The 24,736-nt window shown below is 39.4% G+C and overlaps 2 protein-coding genes and 1 pseudogene across 4 annotated transcripts in view; all 3 read right to left on the minus strand.

The window, feature by feature from the left end:
• Positions 1–905: 905 nt before the first annotated feature.
• LOC131327143 (disease resistance protein RPV1-like) lies at positions 906–4,049 on the minus strand. 2 transcript variants are annotated; one of them, XM_058360160.1, is made up of 4 exons: positions 3,721–4,049; positions 3,559–3,638; positions 1,936–2,242; positions 906–1,770 (listed from the first exon to the last, which is right to left on the minus strand). In XM_058360160.1, the coding sequence occupies exons 2-4, from the start codon at positions 3,603–3,605 to the stop codon at positions 1,009–1,011; spliced, it is 1,116 nt and encodes a 371-aa protein (XP_058216143.1). In that variant the 5' UTR covers positions 3,606–3,638; positions 3,721–4,049; the 3' UTR covers positions 906–1,008. The 2 variants fall into 2 exon arrangements, with proteins under 2 accessions (XP_058216143.1, XP_058216142.1); XM_058360159.1 differs by having other exon boundaries at positions 1,936–2,274; positions 3,507–3,638.
• Positions 3,796–6,927, minus strand: LOC131327144 (disease resistance protein RUN1-like; annotated as a pseudogene).
• A 132-nt stretch (positions 6,928–7,059) lies between these two features.
• LOC131327140 (disease resistance protein RPV1-like) overlaps positions 7,060–24,736 on the minus strand; it is a 45,525-nt gene continuing 27,848 nt past the window's right edge. The window contains exons 2-8 of one of the 2 annotated variants that reach the window (XM_058360156.1): positions 19,571–19,745; positions 12,264–12,790; positions 10,530–11,619; positions 9,973–10,443; positions 8,933–9,835; positions 8,219–8,843; positions 7,060–7,323 (exon numbers count right to left, since the gene is read on the minus strand). In XM_058360156.1, the coding sequence (XP_058216139.1) occupies positions 7,247–7,323; positions 8,219–8,843; positions 8,933–9,835; positions 9,973–10,443; positions 10,530–11,619; positions 12,264–12,757 (3,660 nt within the window). In that variant the 5' untranslated portion in view covers positions 12,758–12,790; positions 19,571–19,745 and the 3' untranslated portion in view covers positions 7,060–7,246. The remainder of the gene's footprint in view (positions 7,324–8,218; positions 8,844–8,932; positions 9,836–9,972; positions 10,444–10,529; positions 11,620–12,263; positions 12,791–19,570; positions 19,746–24,736) is intronic. The other variant, XM_058360157.1, reaches the window with a different exon arrangement.

Raw genomic sequence — 24,736 nt, forward strand, 5'->3', positions numbered from 1 at the left:
TGCAGCTTGTCCTAAGGCCGAGCATGCCATAATGGCCTAGGTGGTAATAGCCTGATGTGGAATGATATGCTGATAGATCTTCAACATTGGTGACATTTTGATGACGAGAATAGGCTTTAGGGTGTTGGCAACCTTTCTCTTCAGGCTCATCATACACAATCTGAACTCCAATTTCCTTTCCCGAAAAATAGAGTGCCGGGCCTGCTGACACATTCACTTCATCACCAGCTTCCAATATTATCTGATCCCCAATCTTCCAATAGCTTAACCATACCATCATCTTGTCATCTGGAGGAATGTACGGGAAATCTGGGAAGTAGTCCCACACTAGACCCTTGGCCTTGGTCCTATTCGTGAGTGCAATATAGTCGTACACATTGGGCCAACTGTTATAATTAAGGGAACATGAAAAGACAATATATATCTTCAAGGCTTGGATCTTGAGATTCGGGACTGAAGGCACATTGAATGTTATCGAGGACCCCATTCTCTTACAAAAATGCTACTTGCACAACCGTTGTGTTGGTTGTGTGCGTAATTCTGACCGTCTATATGTATTTGGACGGTCTAGATTTTAAAAAAACCCTTCCAAGAAAAAGTTGAACTTTTATGGGGAAGAATTTGAACGAATCCTGACCATTTATTACAGCAATGGACGGCTAGAGATTAGTTGTGTGTTGTGTTTTACACAACCATTGTGTGTGTAGCACTTTTGATTCTCTTATTGCTGCTGCACCAACCAGCAGGCACTTCACTCCTGGGAAGAAATATGTCGTATATACCGAATTCATATAGTACCTGAGCCATGGTATCCACAATAATATTTAACAATAGATTGGGCACTTAAAAACTATGGCTACAAAATTAATGGAGAGAGAGAGAGAGAGCGCACCAGAAGTGCACTCCTCTTTCCTGATGGGCGTGTGATACACATCAGGTTACTTAATTCCACCTCAAATGATGAGCCCATCTTGTTAATGATTTCTGCATCAGTATTTCCAAGGGACTCTAACTTGAACATCCCCTGACCTCAACTACTTTACAATCATTCATATCAAAATCAAAAGATGCCAACAGGTTAGGAAGATTTGTGATCCTTTCCAGTGAAATACAGTCAGATAACTCCAACCTTTTTAAAGTCATTGGAAGTTCAGGCAGCGATTGGAGTCTCGTGCAATAGTTTAGCTTAAGTGATTGGAGCACAGCAAGACCTTTGATGCTCTCTGGTAAGCTGGAAATTGGATTCTCACTCAGATTCAAGTCCTTCAACACAGAGAAGCTCCCAAGACATTTCGCAAGATCATCACTTGACAGACTGCAGTTTGAAAGACTTAATTCTACAAGTGAGCCAGGTAAAGAAGGCAATGTTTTTGGACTTTTTCTCGGTTTCAATACCAAAGACCAGACGAGGGAAGTCCATGATCCATCCTTACAAATGTCTTGGGAAATTCCATCTGCATGGAGCACTGTTAAAGATTTCATCTGTCCGAGCTCTGCAGGCAACTGATCAAGCTTTGAACAACCAGAGAGAATGAGTTTTTCTAGGGATGTTAAATGACCAATTTCACAGGGAAGCTTCTTAAGATTTTTGCAGCCTCTGAGATTCAACAAAACAAGATTATCTAGTTCCCCTATCGATTCATGAACCTCTATCAAACTTATGCAATACTTAAGGACCAATTTCTCGAGATTAGGGAGTCCAGTGAATTTGGGGGTATTCTTGAGGCCATGGGAATGACTGAGATTGAGGATTTTCACTGATGTCAGAAACTGTAACATAGACCAAAAAAAGAAAACATAAGATGTTTCCAATAGTCATATGTTGATCCTCAAAAGAAAGGATAAGTAAAAGGACGGAAAAAAAAAGGGTGTGTGTGTGTGTGTGTGTGTGTGGGGGGGGGGGGGGGGGGGGGGGGTTGGTGTTTTGAATCACACCATTTCTCCCTTCCAAACTTGCTCCAATTTGCTATAGCGCAAGTCAAGACCAACCAGTCTCTTCAGAGAAAACTCAGCAGGTATGGATGTTAAAGGGAAGCCATGCCAAGTCAAACATCTTAATCCTCCCGGGAAGTCTGTGTATCTTCCAATGATTTCCACATTATTGAGCTGGAGCAATTTAAGATTGTGCATCCTTGTAAATGCATCAGTCCTCAACTCCACCTGATCTGCACTTCTTCCAAGATTGTTTGTTGGGCGCCAAATGAACAAACTAAGACAACGCTGTTTCAGTGAATAGCCTTGTTCTGCAAATGATGATTCATGATTAAGTTCTTCGAAGCGGGGACACATTTTTTTTTTTTTTTTGGCAATTGATGCATTTTATAACCAAAAACCAAGAAAACCAGTGGGAAAACCCAGAAACAAAGGTAACCAATACATGGGAAACCTACAACAATCTGCAGGAAAGAATCAAAACTCTAATGAGGGGGAGTTTGCAGAATTCTAATAGGAAGATTCCAAAGTTGACATAGCCTTGCATTTTCCACTGAGTTTGGAAAATGTTTCCAGGTAGAAACTCGAAGCCTCAGATTTTCCTCTAAGCAAGCAAAAACTATTTCAGAGCTCCGCAGTCTTCCACCAAATACCCTAGAATTTCTCTCAAGCCAAATGTGGTACACTGCTGCAGCAAAGGACAGCTTGATAAGAAGAGCTTGAAATGAGTTACTTTTGCAGTGAGCCAAAATCCAATCCAGTTCCATATTAAAGTTCCCAGAACTTCTAATAGTTTGAAACTTGGTCAATATAGACTGCCAAATATGACTAGAGTAGGAGCATTCAGAGAAAAGGTGATTGGCAGTTTCATCATGTTGCAAGCATAAGATACAATGAGGGTCAATAGGCATACCCCATCACTTTAGTCTATCTCTGGTGGGCAGCTTGTGAAGGCAAGCAATCCACAAGATAAAAGCCCATTTAGGAACATTTTGAGAAAACCAAACAAGAGAAGACCAGGTTACCTTAGGATTCTTGTTTCTGATAGCTTCCCAAGTATGTTTAGTTGAATAGCTACCTGAAGGGGAGCAAGTCCAAGTGGCCACATCCTTACCGTCCCCAAGAGGAAGAAGAGAGGTAGGGGTGGAGGATTGGATCAGCTGAATGACCCTATTGCGTGGTCTAGGCCAATGCCAAGCACCATGCTCAATTACAGAACTGACTTTGTCATAAAGGGATGAGCCAAGCCTGGACACAGTTCTATCATCAAAGAGTTTGTACAGAGGGCCTTTTGGGTGCCAATTGTCCAGCCAAAGGAAGGTAGACTTGCCATTGCCTATAGTGTGTTTAACAAAGAGCTGACCCAAATCTCTTAACTTCATAAGTTTCCTAATTGTCCAAGAACATTCGATGGGGATAGGCATGTACCAGATGTTGTGATGTTTGATGATATAGCTATGCACCCACTGGACACATAAAGTATCTTCCTTTTTGCTTAAAGCCCATAGGTGCCTTAACATGGAGGCTTTGTTCCACATTTTCAGAGATTTGAAACCCAATCCCCCCTCTGATTTGAAGCGGGGACACTTTATATTACTAACACGGAAGTTTTTCGTAAACCGACTATCTTTCTCCAGCACATGATGACCATCTTCCTCCAACACGTGATGCATGTCAAGGTAGAGGCCCTCAATTGTTTCTGTTCCCTGATAAGAGAAACCATTTTGGATTAGAACAGAACCTCCACGCGCTGACTTAAAACTGGAAAACAAGAAGCATATTACTCACAGTTTTTTCACTCAATACTTTGAAGCAATCCTTATGGTGCCACAATCTGCTATGTTTACCCGGTTCCTTGGGTGATTATTGGCGAACAATTTCTCTTCCCATTTGTTGGAGAAGATGGTGCATCATCACCTTGTTGTCTCCATCAATGGTTAAGAGACATCTGTCAATGAGAGTTTGTATCCCAACTGTTGGGTAGAGATCACCTAGAATACTTACTATGAAATCTTTGCCCTTTCCAATAAAGAAACAAGCAATGTGAAGGAACAATTCCCTGTCATGGTCATCTAGATAGTCATAGCTTATTTGCAACTTTTTCAGGATTTTTGAGTTGGGAATAGCTGCCAGTTTCTGTAATGTGTTTTCCTATATGTCTAAGCTATGGGCAGATAGAGAACAACCCAACACTTGAAGGGCCAAAGGAAGCCCTTCACAGTGTTGTACCACCCTTTGTGAAAGCTCAGTGTAACCCTCAACGGGATGGTCTTGTTCAAAGGCATGCCAATTGAAAAGCTCCAATGATTCATAAGAATCTAATCCCATCACCTCAAATGTCTCATCAACTTCATTAGCCTTCAACAGATGAATGTTCCTGGTGGATAAGATAATTTTACTCCCAGGATGAAACCAATCACGCATTCCAATTAAGGCATCAAACTGGGCTCGGTCATTCACATCATCAAGAACTACAAGAACTCTTTTGCGACAAATGACATCTTTAATCTTACTAATTCCTTCATCAACACACCATATTTTTTCCTTCTCTCTTCTTAAAATGTCTGAAAGAAATTGCCCTTGTAAACGAACCAAACCTCAGGTCCTTCTGAAATTTCTCTAATATTTGCAAGAAAGCTACTAGCTTCAAATCTTTCAATGTTTAAATTATAAGCAAATTTGGCAATAGTTGTCTTGCATATTCCACCCATCCCATAAATCACTGCTATCCCGATATTGGACTCATCCTGTAACCTTGAATTGATGTTTCTGACTCGAGATTGAATTCCAATAAGGTTGTGGGCAACGTGTAAAACTGGTCGGTTTGACTTATTCCCAATCATTCTTACAATTTCTTGGATAAATTTCGACTCATGCCTACAAAGTTAAATGGAGAGTGAAGTACAATAAGCTTGTCACGAATGAAAATAATACTGAACAAAAAAAAAAAGACTATTTAACAAATAGAGATGCCAGATGGTCTTGTCCAAATTGTTTAGAAGAAATGATTACAAATCCATTGTGGCATAATGTAATTATAACTAACAAATAGTAGCAACCAAGCAAGGACTGTTAAGAAAAACCATTACAGCGTTTAACTACTCATTTACTAGTGGAGTTAATTTGTTAAAGGCATAACAGTTTATCGAAGATAAAATCAAACTTGAACTACCCACACAAACAACTGTCCACTAAAATAGCCACAAATGTGATATTTTATGGGCAAAGGCTAATGCTAATGCTTTTACCGGCTGACAACTATCTTCTATTCTAGTACATGGAAGGAGATCAATCACGGATCCACGATTCTGGTTTTTCCATATTCTGAAGCCAAGTCACTATTTTTATGCCAAAATTGCCCAAGAAATCAACTGATTCAGTTATTTTATTCACGAACCTCTCTCTTCTGCTTCAAATTTTGTTAACTGCTTAAATTGTTTGACATTTTCATAAAGGAAATCAATGATGAATATGTTTAGTAATAATGTCAAAGTGAGGAATTCATGAGATAATTACCCGTCACCTTGATTTTTTAAGACCATGCCATTAAGGATCTAGATGGGGTTGTGCCATGCACGTCTAAAATACATAGATGCGATGTATAGAATAGAATAATTAATGAATCTACCTATTTGGGGACCCTATTATATGGACAAAATTGGGGCCCTTAGGCGGTGGCCTTGTGGGCTTATGACCAGGGCCGGCCCTGGCCACGAGAGGCCAAGTAAACTGGATGTTAATAGGGATATTGGAGGAGAAAAATAATTTAAAGCAACATTATGTATAGGCGAGAAATAATTCAATGTAACATATGCAACACTTAAACACAATTCAGAGTTTGCCAAAGCATAATAGGAACAATTCAATGTAGACCAGCTATCACCAAAGGTGAGAAATACTATCCATGTAACATTGTGTACTAAACCTGTTTAAATGGTAGTTGTTTGTCTTGATGGAAGTGGAGTTGAGTGCTTTGGAAAAGACACACAACCAAGGCACTTGACCTGGGCTGTTGGCCAAGTGGTCATGAGTGGACACTTCTGTGCCAATGAGATGAGGTTTCAAGTTCAAGTCGATCATCGAGCAATGTCAGCCTTTCGAAGTAATTTAAATATCCTAACACTAGTTTTAGGCCAAGTGCGTTGCACATCGCCACATGGTCATTGGTTTGATGTTAGGGTAATTGCACTCATGGTTGTGGTACGGGGGAAAAATCGATTACATTGTAATTTCACTTAGGTTTAGTGATTGGAGCACTTTCTTTCCTAAATTTGGCCATTTTTCCCCTTCTTTACGGATTCCATTAACCAAAAAAATCTCAATGCTCTAACAATAAGACCCGGCAAAACATCAAAACAAGATGAAACGAGGCATCAAACAATAAGGAGCACAGATATTCTGAAAGAGATTAGAAGTCCAATGTAAAACATCAAAGGACCAACCACATGAAATTTTCAGTAGCCATAATCTAGTAGCTATGTAGCTTAAAAATCAATCAAACTGCAAAAGAGACAGAAAGAGATTACCCAGTGAATTTCTTTCCCCAACAAAGTGCGACTATGGCTGGCAGTAGTTGAGGTGCCGTGTCGAGTTTGACAATCTTTTTCATATCAGATGTGAATTATTCCTGTGAGAGCAAACACTCATAACACTAAAAAATATAGAATTAGATAACACACAGGAAAAACTTCTTGCAGCACTTTAGTTTCATTAATAGTATTTGATAAGAAGGGGAGATGGAAAGCACTCTGTTGTTTTTCTTTTCTTGAAGGCAAAATTGAGATGAAAACGAACCAAAGTGGTTTAGTCGAGGTTCAGGACCATATCTACAGCATGATTTTTAACATGGAAAGGGCAGTACTTCATGCTAGATTGTTCAAAGACAATATGATTTTTTTAGTGTTCAGGACAATATGATCCTCAGAGTCAGTGGGAGGAGAAGGATGGAGTCGAGGAGCATCAATGGCCCACTGGGTCAACTTACGGACTTCATCTTCATCCACTCCCTCATTTTCAATCTTCCCCCTATCAGTTTTCTTGAGAACGCAGGTGGAACGAAAAGAAAAAGAAGAAAAAGAAGGAATAGAACCTCCTTGCTGGTGAGGAGAGAAATCTGGTCTTGTGGAATTCAATGCAAGGACATATCGATACAAGATTTTCAAGCGCAATGTAAGGCTACAATAACATCAGTAATTATAAAGTAGTCCATAAAATACCAACAACCCAAACATATCAAATCGAAAGGGTGTCCATCATTGCTGTTACGTGTCCCAACTATTGCCAACGTATACTTCTTCCTCTTTTATCTCTTTTCTCACTCTTCATTAGTAAAGCGTGCAGATTCTTCATCAATAAACCAAGCACGTTCTTCATCAGTAGACCACGATCTCCCTGCAGATCAAATTGAGAAAATTTTGCAATATAAAACAACAGATTTTGAGAGCATCCCTTCAATAGCAAAAGCTCAAATTGACAACAACGTTATGATATTTACTTGTGCCTTTTCATTACACTAGTATGACTTGTTTCTACTAAGCACATATATTTACTACATGGAAAGGTACATTATTCACAGTGCCAAATCCAGGATTTTTTCTCCATACCTAATTTACTCATAGTTTGTTAATCACCACAATGCCATTTATTGCCCTTATTTAAACATATCACATCAATTTTCAAAAAGTTATGTTAACACCTTAACATTATGATGTAAAATAAATTTCAGTATACACAAGAGGCAACAAGATCCAAAGTGTGAGGTCAAACATTTTTATTCTACAAGAACAAAACCTTCAAAGCACCAGAGGTCAAATAACACACACGACCCTAGTCCATATGGATGTATATCAGGTAACATTGTCCAACCAATTACCAAAATAATGGTAGAAAATGTTGTGCTTAAAATATAGCCTTTTGTGATCATTTTGTATCAACCCAAAACAACCACCATCACATCAAATCAAACAAAGACCAAGCAATCCAAAAGCAAGGTCCAAACCTCTTTTTTTATTGGCAACGCCTCTATTTTAATTTTTCTTGAAAAAATAATATAGATATTTTACGCAAATTATCTTCTTTTTTTGGTGGGTTCGACTCAATTGATCATGTCTGCAAAGCACCAACCCTGATTGGACATATGTCCAACAAGCGTCAGAGGGTGTAGGTGCCCCACACGTGTATGACACGAACACACTACCTTCTTAGAAGTGTTCGTGCTTCTTAGCTACCTTCTTGGATGTGACTTCATTCTACTGATTATATCTATCCAATCGAAATGTAAAATCACCTGCAATATCTTCAGATTCCCCAAATATAATCTTTTCAGATTTACCTACAATACCATTTCGGTGGTATGTTTGATGGTTACCATAATGGCATAGATGGTAATAGCCTGGTCTCAATTGATATGCTGATAGATCTCCAACATTGGTGACATTTTGATGATGAGAATAGGCTTTATGGTGTTGGCTACCCTTCTCTTCAGGCTCATCATACACAACATTAACTCCAATTTCCTTTACCAAACAACAGTCCTCTTGTAAGCCCGCTGACACATTCACTTCATCACCAGCTTCCAATATTAAGTGATTCCCAATCTTCCAATGGCTTAACCATACCATCATACAGTCATCTGAAGGAATGCATCTGAACAATGGGCTGTAGGCCCACTTCAGACCCTTGGTCATATTGTTGAGTGTGATATAGTCGAACAAATTGGGATAACAGATCTTGTAATAATCACAGAAACATGAAGAGACAACATATATCTTCAAGGCTTGGATCTTGAGATTAGGAAGTGAAGGCACGTTGAATGTTATCGAGGACCCCATTCTCTTATAGCTACTGCACCAGCCAGCAGGCACCTCACTCCTTGGAAGAAATATGTTGTATATACCACATTCATGTAGTACCTGAGCCATGGTATTGACGTTAATATTAACAATACATTGGGCATTAGCAACTATGGATACAAAATTAATGAGAGAGAGAGAGAGAGCACCTGAATTGAACCCTTCATTCTGGATCTGTACGGGGCATACAACGGGTTATACAATTCAACCTCAAGGCTTCCCATGGCCTCCAACTCAGATGATAAGCCCATCTCGTTAATGATTTCTGCATCAACATTTCCAATGGGCTCTAACTTGAACATCCCCTGAACCCAAACTACTTTACAACGATACATGTCAAAATCTAAAGATGTCAACAGGTTAGGAAGATTTGTGATCCTTTCCAGTGAAATACAGTAGTATAACTCCAACCTTTTTAAAGTCATTGGAAGTTCAGGCAGCAATTGGAGTCTTGTGCAATAGTTTAGCTTAAGTGATTGGAGCACAGTAAGACCTTTGATGCTCTCTGGTAAGTGGGAAATCGGATTCTCACTCAGATTCAAGTCCTTCAACACAGAGAAGCTCCCAAGAGATTTCGCAAGATCATCACTTGACAGATTGCAGTTTGAAAGACTTAATTCTACAAGTGAGCAAGGTAAAGAAGGCAATGTTTTTGGACTTTTTCTCGATTTCAATACCAAAGACCAGACGAGGGAAGTCCATGATCCATCCTTACAAATGTCTTGGGAAATTCCATCTGCATGGAGCACTGTTATGGATTTCATCTGTCCGAGCTCTGCAGGCAACTGATCAAGGTTTGAACAACCAGAGAGAATGAGTTTTTCTAGGGATGTTAAATGACCAATTTCACAGGGAAGCTTCTTAAGATTTTTGCAGCCTCTGAGATTCAACAAAACAAGACTCTCTAATTCCCCTATCGATTCATGAACCTCTGCCAAACTTATGCAATACTTAAGGACCAATTTCTCGAGATTAGGGAGTCCAGTGAATTTGGGGGTATTCTTGAGGCCATGGGAATGACTGAGATTGAGGATTTTCAATGATGTCAGAAACTGTGTAACATAGACAAAAAAAAAAAAAAACATAAAATGATTCAAGTATTCATATGTTGATCCTCAAAGGGAAAATAAGTATAAGAAAGAAAGAAAAAAACGGGGGGTGTGGTGGGGGAAGAGGGTTTGAATCATACCATTTCTCCCTTCCAAACTTGCTCCAATTTGCTATAGCGCAAGTCAAGAGAAACCAGTCTCTTTAGAGAAAACTCAGTAGGTATGGATGTTAAAGGGAAGCCATGCCAAGTCAAGCATCTTAATCCTCCAGGGAAATTTGCGTATCTTCCCTTGATTTCTACATTATTGAGCTGGAGCAATTTAAGATTGTGCATCCTTGTAAATGCATCAGTCCTCAACCCCACCTGATCTGAACTTCTTCCGACATTGTTTGTTGAGCGCCAAATGAACAAACTAAGACAACGCCGTTTCAATGAATAGCCTTGTTCAGAAGACAATGATTCATGATTAAGTTCTTCGAAGCGGGGACGCTTTACATTACTAAAACCAAAATTTTCCCTTAACCGAGAATCTGTCTCCAGCACATGATGACGATCTTCCTCCAACACATGATGCATGTCAAAGTAGAGGCCCTCAATTGTTTCTGTTCCCTGATAAGAGAAACTATTCAGGCTTAGAATAGAACCTCCACGAACAAAAAAACTTAAAACTGGAAAACAAGAAGCGTGTTACTCACAATTTTTTCACTCAATACTTTAAAGGAATCCTTATAGTGCCACAATCTGCTACGTTTACCCGGCTCCTTGGGTGATTCTTGGCAAACAATTTCTCTTCCCATTTGTTGGAGAAGTTGGTGCATCATCAACTTGTTGTGTCCATTAATAGTTAACAGACATCTGTCAATGAGAGTTTGAATCCCAACTGTTGGGTAGAGATCATCCAGAATTCTTACTATGAAATCTTTGCCCTTTCCAATAAAGAAACAAGCAATGTGGAGGAACAATTCCTTGTCATTTTCATCTAGATAGTCATAGCTTATTTGCAACTTTTTAAGGATTTTTGAATTGGGAATAGCTGCCAGTTTCTGCAATGTGTTTTTCCATATGTCTAAGCTATGGTCAGATAGAGAACAACCCAAAACTTGAAGGGCTAAAGGAAGCCCTCCACAGTGTTGTATTACCCTTTGCGAAAGCTCAGTGAAACCCTCAATGGGATGGCCTTGTCCAAAGGCATGCCAACTGAAAAGCTCCAATGATTCATAAGAATCTAATCCCACCACCTCAAATGACTCATCAACTTCATTAGCCTTCAACAGATGAATGTTCCTGGTGGTTAAGATAATTTTACTCCCTGGATGAAACCAATCACGCATTCCGATTAAGGCGTCAAACTGGGCTCGGTCATCCACATCATCAAGAACTACAAGAACTCTTTTACAACAAATGACATCTTTAATCTTACTGATTCCTTCATCAACACACCGTATTTTTTCCTTCCCTCTTTTTAAAATGTCTGAAAGAAATTGCCTTTGTAAATGAACCAAACCCTCAGGTCCTTCTGAAATTTCTCTAATATTTGCAAGAAAGCTACTAGCTTCAAATCTTTCAATGTTTAAATTATAAGCAAATTTGGCAATAGTTGTCTTGCCTATTCCACCCATCCCATAAATCACTGCTATCCCAACATTGGACTCATCCTGTAACCATGAATTGATGTTTCTGACTCGAGATTGAATTCCAATAAGGTTGTGGGCAACGTGTAAAACTGGTCGGTTCAATTTATTCCCAATCACTCTTACAATGTCCTGGATAAATTTCAACTCATGCCTACAAAGTTAAATGGAGAGTAAAGCACAATAAGCTTGTCACGAATGAAAATAATACTGAACAAGAAAAAAAAAAGAGACAATTTAGCAAATAGAGATGCCAGATGGTCTTGTCCAAATTGATAAGAAGAAATGATTACAAATGCATTGTGACATAATGTAATTTATAACTAACAAATAGGCTAGCTACCAAGCAAGGACTGTTATGAAAAACCATTACAACATTTAACTACTCATTTCCTTGTGGAATTAATTTGTTAAAGGCAGAACAGTTCGTCAAAGATAAAATCAAACTTGAACTACCCACGCAAACAACTGTCCACTAAATAGCCATAAATGTGATATTTATGGGCAAAGGCTAATGCTAATGCTTGTATGAGCTGACAACTATCTTCTATTCTAGTATATGGAAGGAGATCAATTATGGATTCACAATGCTGGTATTTCCATATTCTGAAGCCAAGTCACTATTTTTATGCCAAAATTGCCCAAGAAATCAACAGATTCAGTTATTTTATTTGCAAACCTCTCTCTTCTGCTTCAAATTTTGTTAGTTGCTTAAATTTTTTCACATTCTCATAAAGGAAATCAATGATGAATATATTTACTAATAATGTCAAAGTGAGGAATTCAGGAGATAATTACCCGTCAGCTTGAATTTTCAAGACCATCCCCGCAAGATCAGCAACTTCTCTAAGTGCTCCCCTCCATAATTGCACCTTTTCCCTCAAGTACTCCTTTTTACTTTCGTTGGTTTCCGCATTTAATCGCTCTTCGTGTCTACAGAATGCCTCTCCGAAGCTCCCTGTTTGCTTTCTAACTTGTGAGGGATCCACATCATAGAAGACAGGTAAAACTACATGCCCGGCCCCCGATGATGTCCTCCTGCGTTCGAGGATCATCACGAGTTCATCAAGGCACCATCCGGAAGAAGAATAGTCTTTGGAAAGCACAACTATTGAACTCCTTGCTTCTTTTATAGCCTTGTCCAGTTCTGACTTAACATTTTGACCTCTCTCAATCCCATCATCATCTCGAAACGTGAGAAAACCTGCACCCGACAAAGCGGTATAAAGTTGGTCGGTGAAGGTCTTGCGGGTGTCTTCACCTCTAAAGCTCAAGAACACGTGATAAATCATCGAAGCTATTACACAGAAGCCTTATTCCTATAGCTGCAAGGGACAAGGACAAACAAGTATCAGCTAATTCTTTTTTTTTTTCCTATTACAGTTACATGCAGTAGGAGAGTGCAAGTATCAGAATTACATCGAAACAATTTCACAATCGCAATAAGCTCAACCCAACTAATAGCCACCTTAAGGAGATAAACAATCCCAATAAACATCCACACGCAGGTGGGGAGAGTGATTCGAACTCTTGATCTCTTAATGAGATTTAAGAGTTCCAACTGAGCAAGACCCATTTGGTTAAGTACCAGCTAATTCAGTAACCTATACATGATATCATTCAAATTTCCCACACAAAGTATAAAATCGAAATATTTTCCCCCCTGAATCTGAGTCGATGCAGATGACCGGTGATGATCATGAGGAGATATGGGTAAGATGGGTTCTAATTTGTTGTTGGAAGCGTACCTGTTTTGATGATTGAAGATTGATACAATTTGGATTGTGCGCTTTCAATTTGCAATCAACTATATATAGGATAGAATGAAGTAGCAGAAAAAGTAGAAAGGAGAGAAGCAAATGAAGAAAAAAGACACACCAAAGCAAAAAGTTTTCAAACCCAACAACTCTCCCCTGGCAAGCTCAAAACTTATGTGATGCTCCAAGTGGCACGAGAGCACCATACTCCCAAGTCCCAATGAATTACAGCCTTTGGATTGAAAATAGATAAATCACAGCTCTTGAATCAAAATCAAAACCAAAAACTAAAAGTAAGGTGTTTTTGTTAAAAACAAGGTGATTTTGACCCAAAAAAATGGAGAATTACTTACCACAGGAACAGACAACACTTATCACCAACTAAGACAACACTTACCATTGTATAAGATAACACTTATCACACAAATAGGCAACACTTACTACAACCGGTTGGTCAGGTAACAAGTTACCATTAAGTAAAAAAAAAAAAGTACCCTATTTTTTGGCAGAAAAATTTGCAGATTTTAGAGATTTATATATTAGAAGAATTATCTAAAAAATGGTGGTCGTTTATAAATCTAGTTTAAAATTTTAATTTGTTATGAAAATATAAAAATTTGAAAAATATTTCCATAATTTCCAAATGACATTATAAATGTATTTAATTAATTAATTTTCAAATAATCATTTATTATAGATATATTTAAGTAACTTAGTTTTAAATATTATGGAAAAAACAAGATATTTATTTAATATTTTGATAGCTTACAAATTTAGTTAATATATATTATAAAATAACACTATAAGTTGATTGTTACAACAAAATTGAACGATAAATATATTTAGCTATTTAATAATTTTGTAGGATTCTCAATTGAATTTATAGTAGTATTTAATGAAATTGGGCTATTCAATTACATTAGTATAGTTTATAGTTATCAATATAATATATTTTGGAAATCTAACAACTAATAGTGTTGATACTAATGTACTTGGCAGCAATCAATCAATGAGAATTGATTCATTTGTAATTGATTGATCTGATTATATGTTCAGCCAATTGATTAAATGATTTGAATCGATTAAGATCATATTTGACAGATGTGGTAGTTAACAATGATGTTGATTGATAGTGATTAGTGAAAATTAATATAATTGGCAAAAGTAGGCTGACTAATTTTTTAATTGCTTAACCACACACTTATCTATTTCAATCCTTCAAGTTACACAATTAGAAAATTTCAAAAATGGTTATTTGATGGTTAACAATGATCACTTAGCAAATGAAGGAGTAACAGTCTTTGTGGTTAACATTGATCACTTGGCCAATGTAGGAGTAATCATTAATGAACCAATAAATTGAAATATCTCATTTATTTGATCCTTTTTTAAAAGTAATTTTATTATATAAATATTTTTATTTAATTTATCATAAAAGTAATACAAGTAGATCCAAATAAAATTTAATGTGGTAGGTACTATGACATTAATGATGATACATAAATGTATACCTACCAATCATTAATGTCATACTTACTATAGAATAATGCTTACTTACCAAAGCATAAGGCTAGAGATACCACAAAAGCTGAATTTTTACGATGAACTAATATTCATTGATAACACTTACCACGTGATTGACAATACTTATCATGAAATAAGGGCAAAACGACTATATATTTAAACCAGTCTTACCACGTAAACTGATCACGTTTTGCCAATTGTCTTATTTATTTACCACCAATTATGGCATTAGTGGTACTATGTTTCTCCATACCTACCGTAAACCCTGCAAATTTATTCACTCTAACTCTTCTAACTCACATTCATCTATCCTCTTGTCCAAAAAAAAATGAAGATTTAAGAAGAAACTCCATGACAACTTAAAGAAGCTGACCAAGTAAGTTTTTTTCAAGAACAAACTGAATTTAGTTATGATTATTATCTCGCACCAACTTACCGAAAGATCATAAGTTGAAGAATCTCAAATAAATGTCTAATAATCTAATGAAACTTCCCAGATTTATACGTTTTTTATGGTTATACTTACCATTGCTTATGGCTATACATACCACTTTTTATGGTATTTTTACTATGGATGAAAACCGCATTTAGAAAGTATCTGAAGAATAAGTTCTCCGTATTCGTGGTAAGCATATCCAGAATTTAGTAAAACACCTTGTATTTGTGGTAAGTATGGTTATGGAAATGATAGGTACTCTCCGTAGGTAATATAATTTTGTTTGCCATACCGTAAGTAATATAGAATTTGTGGTAAGCATATTTGTCTGGATCAGATTTTGATAGTGAAGATTAATACAATTAACTAAAGTAGACTGATTAATTGTTAAACTAGTGATTTATCTATTTCAATCATTCAAATGACACAATTAGCAAAATTCAAAATTGATTACTCGGCGGTTAACTGATAAGCACACAATATTGTATATTATTGTGCTTAATATATCTCATTTTCTATATAAATATGTTTATTGTTGAATATTTTAGATGATATTACAAATAAGGTATGTTTCTCCTAATTTCGGGTAATTTACGATAAAGTGTTGCTGTTGACATCCAAGTTGGCCCGCCCACTCAAGCGCGCAAAAATGACGCCAATATCATCATCATAAAGTCCAAATAAAAATAAGAATTTTAACTGTATTTAGATCCCTATCGGATAACGTTAAAAAGAAGAGTCACGAGCATCACAGAACAATGCGCGTCCCGTGTGCCTCTTGTTTCATCTTCTACACGTACGGAATTGGAAGTGCAACTTTGAAAACTTCACTTTTATGTGCCAGGAAAAGAATGGCTAGATGAAGACAAATAGATATTATCATAAATATTATTATAATATGTTATGCATGATAATGCAATATATGATGCTATGGTGTCCTCAGTCATTTTGGGGACACCGTAATTTTTGACATAATTTCACCATTATGAGCATAACTAAAACCCATTACAAGCATAACCAAACCCAAATAAGGTATAACCAAGGAATATCCAAAAAACCAACCAAGGCATAACCAAACCCAACCATGGCATAACAGACAAGTTATGCTTTGCTATGGTTCTGTTATGCTCATAATAGTTTTGATTATGCTCATGATAGGTTTTGGTTATACTCATAATGGTTTTGTTATGCCAAAAATTACGGTGTCCCCAAAATAACCGGGGACACCGAAGTCATTCCCTAATGGAATTGCATAGTATGATGCAGTATATGGCATTAATATGCCTTGACTTGGCTGCCAGCAACAAGCCCCTCTTTTCTTACTTTTTCTTCTCCTTTTTTTGTTTTGTTTGTTGCCTATAAAAGTAGCCAACTAGTGAATGATAAAGTATATACGTAGATAATCAATAGGAGTTCTCTCTTTCTCTCTCTTCTCTCAAGCCAAAAAATGCGAGAGTCTTCTCACTCTGGCATACCTTTTCCTTTGCCAGAACTTCTCTTTTTCTCTTAGTTTTCTCAGTACTCTTTGGAAGCATTTAGGGCCTGGCCCTTGTAATTTGCATTGTAATATTTGTTACCTAGAATAAGACTGTAGTTTTGTAATTTTCCTTTCGATTTCCTTCCAAGTTGTTAGACTGTTTAGTTCTTAGTTTAAATTTTTAAAAAGTAAAGATTGAGGTTTGGTTGTGAGTATTCGCAAACTACTCGACTGTTTCTCACACTAAATTTAAATCTAAGGTCAATATTAGTGCGAATCCCTTAAAGGTTGAGAACGGAACGTCTTTGGCTTACCTCCGTTATAAACATATTTTTGGCGCGCACTAGTATTGATCTTTCATATTCACGTAAATAATAAGTAATTATGTTTTTAGTAGTTTTTAACCTTTTCTTGGCAAGTCCTTTGTCAATGGAGGGGTAGTCATTATAGGCTCTGCCCTGGGGTGAATACCATCCTATGGCCTAAGTAATTCGATAATTCTCACCGTTAAAATCAATTGTATGTGAATAGGTGGTTGAATTTCTCCTTAAATCAATTCGAAACTCAAAAGTGTTAAGCCTTTGATTATGCGGTAACAGTTAACTCTGGCACGCATAAGATTGGGTTGCTGTCCTTTTGAGGGTTCGACCAACTCAATAGAGTAATTCAATCACACTTAGCATAATCTTTCGGTCGAGCACACAAAATACCAGTGGGACTCGATTGTGTAAATTAGTGAGAATATTGAATTATTTAGGTTATAGGTGGTGTAAACCCTTGGCCCGAGCCTATCATTTAAATACTTGCAACCATAATTTTAGTTTAACTAGAATTCAGCAAAACAATCACCAAAAATCCAAGGGTTGGCTACCTATAGCTACAAACCACCACTTAGGCCGATTAAGCATTTCACTCCAATAAATCGCTCCCTGTGGATCGATCTCGGTCTTACCGAGTTATTCTGCAACTGACTTAAGAGCCCTACGCTTCGGGCTAGACACCCAGGAATACTATCTTTGGTCGCAAGCATTAACATTGATTAATTGGAAAATGAAGGGGTAACAGTCTCGATGGTTAACATTGATTACTTGGCAAATGTAGGAGTAACCACTAATGAACCACTAAATTGAAATGTCTCATTCGTTTAATCTGTTGTTTTCATAAATTGTAAAAGTAATTTTATTACCAAGTTAATATCATTGTCTTACTTATCTACCACCAATTGTGGCATTAATAGTACTAGATTTATTCATACCTACCTCAAACTCTTCAAACTTATCCACTCTCCCATGCATATTGATCGCTCTCTAACTTTCAAAACCAAATAAAGTTCAAGAAGTTAACCTAGTGAGTTTTCTACAATAAAAAGTTAATTTTGATAGCGATTATTAACTCTTACAACCTATTCAAAGACAACAAGCTCGGAATCACAAAGTTTTCACAACAATTTAATCACGTTTTTAGGGTAATAATTTCTACTAATTGAAATCACGTATTCAATTGTGATCCTTAGTAAAATTTAGGTTTATACAGTTTGTGTGAAAATGTATTTTACGCTTACCATATTGTATGAATTTTTTTCATCACTATCTATAATAATTTTTATCACTAATTGGGATCCAATCTGTCGGGACCAGATTTTGAGCGATATATGACAATGTTCAATAGAAAAGAAAAGAGTGTAGCAATTGACATTTGCGACGACTCTAGCAATGATGATCAAAATAGTAGGGAATATGCATAAAAATTGGACCAGTCTAGTTCAGCCCTTTTTGGGCATTATACAGAGAAATGAGCCAACTGAAAAGTGAGTTGGCATTGAAACTATACTAGCTCTGAGGAAGACGACTTCAGAGAGAAAAAGTGATGAGACAACAAAACAAATACTGATGTAATATACTTCTTCAGGCGAGTTTGATTTTAATTAAGTACAAATTGTCCTTTTGTTACTTATTTAAATTTTTGATAGATTTGCGTCAATTTATTCTGAACTAATCAGTAGTCTTGATGGGATGAAATTACAAATTGAAAAAAATTGACATAAGTCAAAAAAATTACAAAAACTCGAAAAAGAATAATAGAGTTTTGCTTTTTCGATTTGTTTTTTGAATTTTATCAAGGATTTTGTAATTTTTTTATTCATTTCCGTTGAGAGGATTAATTAATCCACACTTTTATAAGAAATTAACAAAATTACTAAACACCAAAAAAAATACTTTATCGCCAGCATCATAAAGGTTAGGGGACGGAAAATATATAGATATATATATTGACCAAAGATAAACTGGACGAAAAATAATTGTAATAGTTGCAAGCATTTTGGGTATTACGGTCAACTAAAGTGCATTTGTAAGAGTAAAGCACTTGGGCCCACTTAGAGATTCCCTTCAAAATATTTACCGCTGGTAGAGGGTAAAGGGCTTTAACACTTAACGGTTGAGATCGAATTGAAATATCCAATGGTTGGCATCAGTTGGGAGTACGATGCTCCCAAACCACTTGGAAGCATCATAGCCGGAGCCCTGGCGCGCTACCAATCAGTACATAAAAAGGATCTCATCAAAGTTAGCAGAAAACATCTTATGTCATTTGCATAGTATGATCAACCTCCATGGTTGAGGAGTGAGCCATCCATCCGCAACGTCCTGGCTACAAATTCAGGAACCATGCTCCAAGAGCACATTCTTGACAGCCTGTCACCACTCACCAGTATATGCCATATTAAAAAAAACTTCTTCTCCATTAATAAAAAAACAGTATTTGCCATATAACAATGAAGACTCAAGACCAAGCTTTTACCAAGCTTATGCATGATCAGATGATAGGAAACAAGAGTAACATCTGAACTTGTTAACTAGAATCAGACCAAAATAAGCTGCAGTGGCACCAATCCAGGAAGCACAAAGCATACCATGGGTAATTAGCTGCACCACTCCAGCATTGAAGCCGGATATCCAAACCAAGCATTCCACAAGCAAATCAGCAGAATGAAAAGGATTGAACATTGCAGGTTTACATCTTCATTGCTATTCCAAAAGGTATTTGAGAGAGTGGTGTCGTACCAAGGCAGAAGGACTCACCACCATCTGCAGCACCAACCAGTATGATACCACAGAACCAGCAGTATACTCAACGCACACAAGGCGCCGCGACCACGAGACCAGATCTTGCACCAACAAAGACAAAGACTCACTACCTGAAAACAGACCCCACCCACAGAAAAGGAAATAAAACTGCCCCAGAAGGCACACCAAATTACCCAAACCAAAAATCACCAGACAATAACTATATCCCACTGTTAGTAATTATATAAACACAGTTGTTACTTGTTGAAGGTATAAGTAATAAATTTGTCTCTCTCTCTAATAGCTTAAGCTTTTAGATGAGTTGATGGTTAACAATCTAATATGGTATCAGAGCAGGCAACGGATTCTTTGTTTGAACCTCACCGCCTACCTAATGTTAAGATGTCTACACGTGTTTAGCCCGCTTACAGAATAGAGGCTGGCTACACGTGAGGGGGTGTGTTGAAGGTATAAGTAATAAAGTTGCCCCTCCCTCTAATAGCTTAAGCTTTTAGATGAGTTGGTGGTTAACAATCTAATATTACCAATGACTACATGTACTGTGCTGGTGCAGTGTTAGGCTTGCTCAGGCGAACCTTTAGGTTTTGGGGAAGAACCACACCAGCAACACTTCAATTTTAACTTGACAAGATGAAAGTCTCTTTTGGTGATCACAAAAAAAGAGGAGAAGAATCGAGCTCATGCCATTAAGGATCTAGATGGGGTTGTGCCATGCACGTATCTAATACATAGATGCGATGTATAGAATAGAATAATTAATGCATCTACCTATTTGGGGACCCTATTATAGGGACAAAATTGGGGCCCTTAGGGGGTGACCTTGTGGGCTTATGACCAGGGCCGGCCCTGGCTACGAGAGGCCAAGTAAACTGAATGTTAATAGGGATATTGGAGGAGAAAAGTAATTTAAAGTAACATTATGTATAGGCGAGAAATAATTAAATGTAATATTATGCAACACTTAAACACAAGTCAGAGTTTGCCAAAGCATGATAGGAACAATTCAATGTAGACCAGCTATCACCAAAGGTGAGAAATACTATCCATGTAACATTGTGTACTAAACCTGTTTAAATGGGAGTAGTTGTTTGTCTTGATGGAAGTGGAGTTGAGTGCTTTGGAAAAGACACGCAACCAAACATCATCATTACACCTTTCACAGCAATTTTTACCTCCACTTTCCTTACTTTCCCTCTATGGAAACATATCATTACACTTTTACTCACTAACTTTTCAAAATGGAATATACTTTTAGAGGCATAATGAAAAATGTGCCAATTTTTACCCACTAATTTTACAAAATGGACACTTATTAAGTGACAACCCAAAACGGAATACTGGATTTTAAAAAGGGAATGGATGGAGTAATTAATATGCACCGATTAATCCAATTAATTGCTTGAAGATGACAGAACGCCCGACTAGCGCCTAGTGACTTTTAGAACATTGGTGAGAGCAGACACTCATAACACTTAAAAATATAGAATTAGATAACACACATGAAAAACTTCTTGCAGCACTTTAGTTACATTAATAGTATTTGATAAGAAGGGGAGATGGAAAAAGACAATATGATTTTTTAGTGTTCAGGACAATGTGATCCTCAGAGTCAGTGGGAGGAGAAGGATGGAGTCGAGCAGCATCAATGGCCCACTGGATCAACTTACGGACTTCATCTTCATCCACTCCCTCATTTTCAATCTTCCCCAGGTGGAATGAAAAGAAAAAGAAGAATAAGAAGGAATGGAATGTCCCTTGCTGGTGAGGAGAGAAATCTGGTCATGTGGTATTCAATGCAAGGACACATCGATACAAGATTTTCAGGCGCAATGAAAGGCCATAATAACATCAGTTATTATAAAGCAGTCCATAAAATACCAACAACCCAAACATATCAAATCGGAAGGGTGTCCATCATTGCTGTTACATGTCCCAACTGTAGAGGCTTCGGTAATCGTCTCGGTAATATAACCGGACCACCATTAACCGAGGCCTCATATTGACATGGGCCTGTGTATATCTTTCTGTTTACTCGCTCGGAGTCAAGTCTCCTGTTTACACTTCGGTTAGTTACCGAGGTGAGCATTCCGTTTGGGACTGTTGGCAGAATGCAGCATAGCAGGAGGGGACCATGAGCGATACGTGGCGAAAAGGATCATCTGCCCATGTGCTTCGTAACCGTCTTATCCCGTGGCGTCATCTATGATGTCACCAAGGGCGGTTACCTAAGCGTGACCTCCACGCATTGGCTTGGAGCTCAAGTTAACCTAGGTCTATAAATACAAAGGGATATTCATCTTTGAGAGGTATGCCATCTTCCCCTAACCCTAGACCTAAAAGCAACTCTCCTTACATCTAACTTGATCGTCGGAGGGTCACAGGGCTATTCCAGCCTTAGTGACTTGTTGCAGGTCCATCGGCGGAGGAACGGAGCAGCGGAAGTGAAGTACAAGTTCAGGAGAAGGTCCTTCCTCCTAAATCGAACCCCTACAATTGGCGACTCCGCTGGGGATCTAGCCATCCTTTCAACTTTCACTTCCCCCCATCTGCTCCGTTAAAACGTCCAGAATCAAACATGGTGGAGATCGACGACGCACATCACGGTGGTACCGCCCACGGGCTCGGTTCCCTCGTGGACCACAGCCTGGCTTCTGGAGGAGCGGCGGCCCATGGAAAGAACCACATATCCATCGGAGTTGGCGCCGGAGCATCAGCTCCAGACGCAGGCCCATCCTCCGAGCTCCACTCCTACATCCGCCATCTCGAGCGCAAAATCGATGATCTCACGACGACTGTAGACCGCGACAGACACGTCCGAGACGAGTTGGCAGAGATCAAACACCTCCTCATCTCCCCATCTCATTCCTCCGGGAGCCGCGGCGGAAGAACAAACCGTCGCACCCCCCCACGCAGTCACGAAGCCGGTCACCTGCTAGAGCACAGATCCCGTCCTTCAGTCAAGGATCGTCTTGAGTCACCAAGACCGGTGGACACACGAGCCCCAAAAGAAACATCGCGCAGGGACCGTTCTCGCTCTCCTGCGCAACTTCGAAGGAGACCATCGGCCTTTGACAGGCTCGGTGCTGGAAGCGTCTCTGCCTCCTCCACCCACTCCGTCCTTGTGGGCAGGACAGGCCGGGAATCTACCCCTAGCCTCACAAGGGCATCCAGGGGAGATGACGGCCTTGTCGAGATCCAGACTAGAGGATACCGGGAGCGCCTGAAGGGCCCCCGAGCCAGAAGTCCCATCGTCTCGCACCCCGGCGGCGCAAACAGCAGGAGCCCGGTCACCGAGCGCCTCGAGGCTTCCGCTCGGGATAGCTACCGACATCATCGCCAGGAGCGTTTTCCCAGAAAAACGGTTAGTATCGATCCAATGAGAAAGGAGCACGAACGATTGGACAAACTCGTCCCCAAGAAACGTACAGCGACTGAGCGTCCAGACGGCCCCGACCGTTCGATCCGACCTCATCGCGATGCGCGACTTGCACGACTCTCGACCTCTCCATTCACAAGAGAGATCGACTCAGTTACCCCCCCCAAAGGATTCTCCCAACCCAAGTTCGCCAAATATGACGGCAAGACCGAGGCGTACACTCATCTGGTCCAGTATAAAACCGTCATGTCTCTATTTCTTCGGAATGAACCCTCGGACGATGCTTTCCTGTGCAAAGTGTTTCCAGCAAGCCTCGGCAACCTGGGCCTCACCTGGTTCAATCAACTCCCGGCTCGGTCAATCTCCTCGTTCGACTCCCTCTGTGACGCCTTCATGGCACGGTTTGTAACGAGCAACAAGCACGAGAAGGAGATCGACTCCCTCTTAGCCCTCCGTAAGAGGAACGACGAAACGCTTCGGCAGTACGCCGGCCGCTATTGGGAGTTGTTCAATGAGATAGAAGGTTGCGACGGTGTCATCTCTGCCCGAGGATTCAAGCTCGGTCTCACATCCCAGGACGAGCAAGTCTACGACGACCTCGCTCGCCATAAGCCGAACTCTATGAAGGACCTTATGACTCGAATCGAGAACTGGTGTCAGCTCATCGAGTCCAAGGCAGAGAGAGGCATCGGGAAGCCTACAAGTTCAAAAGCGTTGAACACTTCGGTATCCATACCGGCCCCCGCACCTGTCTCAACCTCGAAGAAACAGGTCAACACGATCAAGCAGTCGCCGAGGAGGGGGCCGAAGCCAAGTGACTTCAACGCCGAAAAGACCGTCTTCACCATTCCCATCTACCGGATCATTGATCAAGTGAAGGATCAGCCTTTTTTCTCCTTCCCCAATCAAAAACTCGGAACCGAAAATGGGAAAATCAAGAATCCCATCGTTCGATGCAGCTACCATAGCGAGCAAGGTCACTTCACCACAGCATGCAAGCCCTTCAAGGCCTACTTGGAACAGCTTGTTGCTGGTGGCCACCTCGGAAACTTCATCGATCACGAGAAGACGACGGCTCGAACACAGAGGACCGAATCACATACCGAAGAAGAGGTACAGACAATCAACGTCATACATGGTCCCTTGAACCCCGAAGCCGCTCGAGTCATCCGGGCAGAATTGAATGAAGCCTCCTCCTCCAAGCAGGTCATGCTAGTTGGCCCCGAACCGAAGCGCCCAAGAACCGACGACGGCTCCAAATGGACGATAACGTTTACCGAGAAGGATCTCGACCGCGTCCAACTTCCCCACAACGACGCCCTCGTGGTCACGCTACGCATCGGAAATTTCAATGTCCGTCGCGTCCTCGTAGACCAGGGCAGCTCGGCCGAAGTCATGTACTACTCCCTTTTCAAGGATCTGAAGATTCCCGAGACCGACCTCCGTCCTTCCGAAGTTCCCCTTATCGACTTCAACGGAGCTCCTGTCTGGCCCATCGGTATGATCACTCTTCCTGTCCGTGCCGGCTCGGTAACGCTTGAAATAGACTTTGTGGTGGTCGACGTCCCTGGCCCTTACAACGCCATTGTCGGTCGAACCTGGCTGCATAGGCTTA

Source organism: Rhododendron vialii, chromosome 5a (genome assembly GCF_030253575.1).
Source record: "Rhododendron vialii isolate Sample 1 chromosome 5a, ASM3025357v1".
NCBI lineage: Eukaryota > Viridiplantae > Streptophyta > Magnoliopsida > Ericales > Ericaceae > Rhododendron > Rhododendron vialii.

Bases quoted from the DNA above. Each gene is read 5' to 3' on its own strand.
- LOC131327143 (XM_058360159.1), bottom strand. From the start codon at position 3,605: ATGCATCACGTGTTGGAGGAAGATGGTCATCATGTGCTGGAGAAAGAT. The intron at 2,275-3,506 runs AAATCAGAGGGG...TGTCCCCGCTTC, and splicing joins ATATAAAGTGTCCCCGCTTC to GAAGAACTTAATCATGAATC. The intron at 1,771-1,935 runs GTGTGATTCAAA...TCTATGTTACAG, and splicing joins AAGTTTGGAAGGGAGAAATG to TTTCTGACATCAGTGAAAAT.